Source organism: Pterocles gutturalis, unplaced genomic scaffold (assembly GCF_000699245.1).
Source record: "Pterocles gutturalis isolate BGI_N339 unplaced genomic scaffold, ASM69924v1 scaffold6247, whole genome shotgun sequence".
NCBI lineage: Eukaryota > Metazoa > Chordata > Aves > Pterocliformes > Pteroclidae > Pterocles > Pterocles gutturalis.
The window spans coordinates 33,706-38,063 of NW_010112607.1; the positions used below are offsets into that span (position 1 = coordinate 33,706).

A 4,358-nucleotide genomic window follows, 5' to 3' on the forward strand; every position below is an offset into this window, starting at 1 on the left:
GCCCAGGTTGCCCAGAGAAGCTGTGGATGCCCCATCCCTGGAGGGGTTCAAGGCCAGGCTGGATGAGGCTTTGGGCAACCTGGGCTGGTGGGAGGTGTCCCTGCCCATGGCAGGGGGTGGAATAGGATCATCTCTAAGGTCCCTTCCAACCTAAACCAGTCTGTGGTTCTATGGTTCTGTGAAAAGGGCAGTGGGAGAGGCTGGGAGCTGAACTGGAGGATGCTAAACCCACCCAGCCATCCCCCTCCAGCCCCACCGCAGCTGCAGAAACACGCCTGCCTCCAGCATCCCCCTGCTCAGGGCTTTTACCTTCAAAGGCAGGGGCCAGGGGCGAGGCTGGGTCCCCGGGGCTGATCCGGCTGACAGTCAGGTCGCTCTCCACGCCGCCGCGCTTGTTCAGCATGCAGGTGTACACGGTGGAGCCTGGGGAAGGAGACGGGCACCGCTGCCCATCAGCTGGTCCCGGCACAGACCCACGGTCCCGCAGAGGGAAGTGGGGAGCAGCAAAATTTGTCCTCATCATCACATCAGCTGCCACTGCCTGGCTATGCCCTGGATGTCCCAGCAGCAGGAGGGGGAGAGGAGCGATGCTTTTTCCCCTTGAGATCTGTGCGAGGAGCTGAAGCTGCATCCTTGGAACTGCCATAAGCTGCCTCCCAGCCCCGGAGAAGGGAGCAGCTTCTCCCCGTGCAAACCACGGTGGGTGAGGGTTGTGCTTGATTTCCTCCAGCACCCATCACACCTCCAGCTGTGAGCTGCAGCTGGAGCCAGAGGGCCTGATGCCCCCCATCACCCTCCAGCTCAGCGCACATTTGCCCCTGGCAGAAGCCAGCCTCCGGCGAGGACAGGGACGGCAGTTGCTCTCATGTGCTTCCCACACCCTCTGTGAAAGCAGCATTTAGAAGAAAAGGCTGCTCGGTTCCCCCCCAGGTTTGTTTTGGTGTAAGATGGGATTTCCCAGGGCATCCTTCCAGGGCAGCGCTCAGCAGAGGCAGCGTGCAGCCAAAATAAGGGGCTGAGCCGGTACCTACCTGGGGCTTTGCTCACATCGGCGGTGAACAGCCAGTTCGCCGCTTTTGTCGCTTCAGGACCAACCAGGTAGAATTTCCCAAAATATGACATGTCGAAGAGAGCCAGGGCATTTCTGCACGTTAAGCATTCGTTCTTGATCTACAATTAAAGCAAACACAACGCTGAAGGTGAGCCATATTCTCGCTCCACAAAGGGACACACACGTTAAAACCATTTGTGTAATGGGAAATAACACCAGGACACTCGCCTGGTGCCTTTAAAGGCTGTACAGCTTCTAAACACTCCAGAAAAATCAGGTATTAAATGGAGCAATCCTGACAGGCCATCCTGTGTGCTCAATCCCATTCCTTACCTCACTGACACAGTGACAGTTATCAACAATAACAGTTAAACTTTATCAAATTGGGTTTATTGCCCAAGCTAGTCTCAACTCTTTCATTTGGGAAAGCAGCAGGAAAATCTCCATGGTCTCTCCATCGAGGTTTCTGAGCATGGGCCACACATTTATCTTAATCTTTTTGGAACATTTTTCCCAGTTTTGGGCAAAGCTCGCTGCTTCCCCTCCCTCGGAGCCTCACCAACTCCACCCGAAGTGGTGCTGTGGCATGGGCTCTGCTGTGCTCCAGATGTGCCCAGTGGTTTTGGCCAGGGGGGCTGCTCCCCCCACACTCACAATGTCATGATGTGGGGGGAAGTCAAAGGTGTACTCCTCCCCCAGCAGCCGGTTGTAGGTGTAGTCCCTGTGGCGCTGCCGGCCGTACGCCCCGTAGTAGTCGTAATCCAGGACCTGGAGGGGGGAGCAAGAGGATGGGGGCAGTCAGCATGAGGCTGAAGCTGAGGAGCTGCTCCCAGTCACATTCACCCCATGCCAGGAGAGGAGCAGGGCTGGGCAGGACCTGCTCATGGTGATGGGTCCCCACACTGGCATCCCTTCCCGGTGATGGGTCCCCACCCTGGCATCCCTGCTCAATGATGGATCCCCAGTGATGTGTCCCCAACCCATGGTGGTGGGTCCCCTCCTGCCATCCCTGCCCGTAGTGAAGGGTCCCTGCCCTGGCATCCTTGCCCGATGATGTGTCCCCAACCCGGCATCCGTGCCCACGGTGGTGGGTCCCCTCCATGGCATCCCAGCCCGCCACTCTTCAATATATAGAAGTGAGATGGGTGCCTCTCATCTGGGGGTGTTTGCAGGCAGATGCTGCCTGTTGCCGCAGGACAGACACACACAGCATGCACACACAGATCTCCCTCTTACTGCTGTTATCGTGAATTAAAGCCTGACAGCATTTATAGACCCATGACCCTGGGGGCATGCACCTGCTTGCAGCATATCGCACACCCTGCACACGCAGGATGCATCCTACATGCACCGGGCACAGCCGGCACCCCAGAGGGTGAACACTTCCAAAATTCTGGGCTTACCGGGGCGGCCCCCCCAGGGCTGAACCAGCCCGGCCTCTCCCAGCCGTGCCGCTCCTGGAAAACACAGCCCTGGCGCAGCAGCTCCTATGCAAGCAAAGCCAGAGAAATGGGAACAAATGGTTAAAAAAAAAGCGTTTTCCCTGCCTTTTGAGCAGCGTCCAGGCTGCCCTCCCTGAGCACATGCTCAAGACCTGACCTGTGATCCCCCGGTGCTGGCTATCAGCAGCCAAAATTAGCTCTGCAGTTTTTAAAACAGTGGCAAACCCCAGTTGCCTGCAAATTGCCTGATATTTCTGTGCCCCCAAGAAAAGTCTTTGCCTCAATGGTGGCCGATAGGCAGGAGTTCGGCAGCCCAGCTGTGCACCCCCCAAAGCTTGCACTCCATTGCACGAATTACTGCCCGAGAGATGCTAAATCCAGAGAGCAAGACTCCCCCAGATGTTTACAAGAGTAATTATATAATAACATTTCAGATTTGTATGGCAACCTTCTCATTCCTCCTCTGTGCTCTCAGGAAAATCTCTCCGCACACAATTAATTAGGGATCCATTAAGATATTTTTGTTTGGTGCCTCTGTTCAGAAAAGAATCGATTTTGTTGAAAATTTGAGAAATGATTCAGTGCCTATTTATAAAACACAGCACATGTGCTGGAGCTGCCTGTATAAATACCAGGCAAATGGGCATCATTTATTAGACATGCTATTAAAAAATAAATTGCATCCTCGGTGACAGAAAACAACCGAGCTGTCAACCAAACACCGGGGGACGGCGGGGAGGGATGTCTGTTTTACTGCTTGAGCCTCTGCTCTCCATCAGCAGAGGAATGGTGTGACATAAATTACCGATGAGCAGAAATGGGCTCAAGAAATGCGGCTGCTTCTTGCTGGGCTGGGGCTGGCAGCGATGGGGTGGGACAAGGAACCGGCCCCGGGTCACCCCGAGCACCTGGGGGAGCGCTGGGTGATTTTGGGGGGCTCTGCACTGCAGCAGCTCCAATGCTGCTGGTGCAGCAAACTGCTGGAAATTGGGGGTTTTTCTCAAGTGCTGCATCTTGAAAATGTTCACCAGCAGAGGTTGGTGCAAGGAAGCAGCTGGGAAAGGCGGGAGCAATGAGCAGCCCCGGCTGCAGCTACAGGAGCAAAACCAGCAAGGATTTAGGGGGTGCTGGGAAAGCTGCCCCCACCATGGAGGCACAGCCGCTCCCCACTCTTCCCGCACCCTTCCCCATGCCCCAGCCCCGCTCTGTACTGTAAGATGCTGTTTTGGGGAGGAGAAGCTGCTGCAAAGCTGCGAGCAAGGCTCAGCAAGGAGGGTGCAGGAGATCCCTGCGGGCATCCGGCACCGCACAGACCTTGAGCTTTAGGATGCATCATAGAATCATAAAATCACAGAATGGTTTGTGTTGGAAGGGACCTTAAAGATCATCTAGTTCCAACCCCCTGCCACGGCAGGGATCCATTCAGCAGGGATCTGCCCAGGATGGATGGATGGGAGCGCAGATGCAGCATGTTTGAGGATCCATACGGCTGCGGCCACTCCTTGCCAGGTCTTTTTTGCTGCAAGGATGCTGCGAGGCTCTCCCACGGCTCCTCGCACAGTAGCCCAGGTCGGAGCGCGCATCCTCACCTCGTGCAGGGGGTCCTTCCTCACGTTGCGTCCCGCCAGCGGCTCGTCGTGGGGGAAGACGACGGAGTAGTTCTTGGCGTAGGACTCGTGGCTCCGCTCCTGAATCCAGCGGTTGTTGTCGGTGAGGGAGTGGTGAAACCTCCTGGAAGCAGGGAGAGGGATGAGTCCCCCAGCTCACAACGTGCCTCCTCCAGCGGGCACAGCCCCCTTGGCCAGACCCAGATGTGGATGCAGGTGTTATGGTGTAAAATTGCTGCTCCTGCACCCATTTCACTG

At 56.1% G+C, this 4,358-nt stretch overlaps 1 protein-coding gene across 1 annotated transcript in view; it reads right to left on the reverse strand.

Moving 5' to 3' along the window:
• Positions 1-4,358, reverse strand: part of SARDH (sarcosine dehydrogenase) — a gene marked incomplete at its 5' end in the record, with an annotated part of 22,131 nt that overhangs the window by 9,427 nt on the left and 8,346 nt on the right. The window contains 5 exons of the mRNA XM_010074122.1: positions 310-423; positions 1,032-1,170; positions 1,706-1,819; positions 2,455-2,538; positions 4,083-4,224. Of these exons, the coding sequence (XP_010072424.1) occupies positions 310-423; positions 1,032-1,170; positions 1,706-1,819; positions 2,455-2,538; positions 4,083-4,224 (593 nt within the window). The remainder of the gene's footprint in view (positions 1-309; positions 424-1,031; positions 1,171-1,705; positions 1,820-2,454; positions 2,539-4,082; positions 4,225-4,358) is intronic.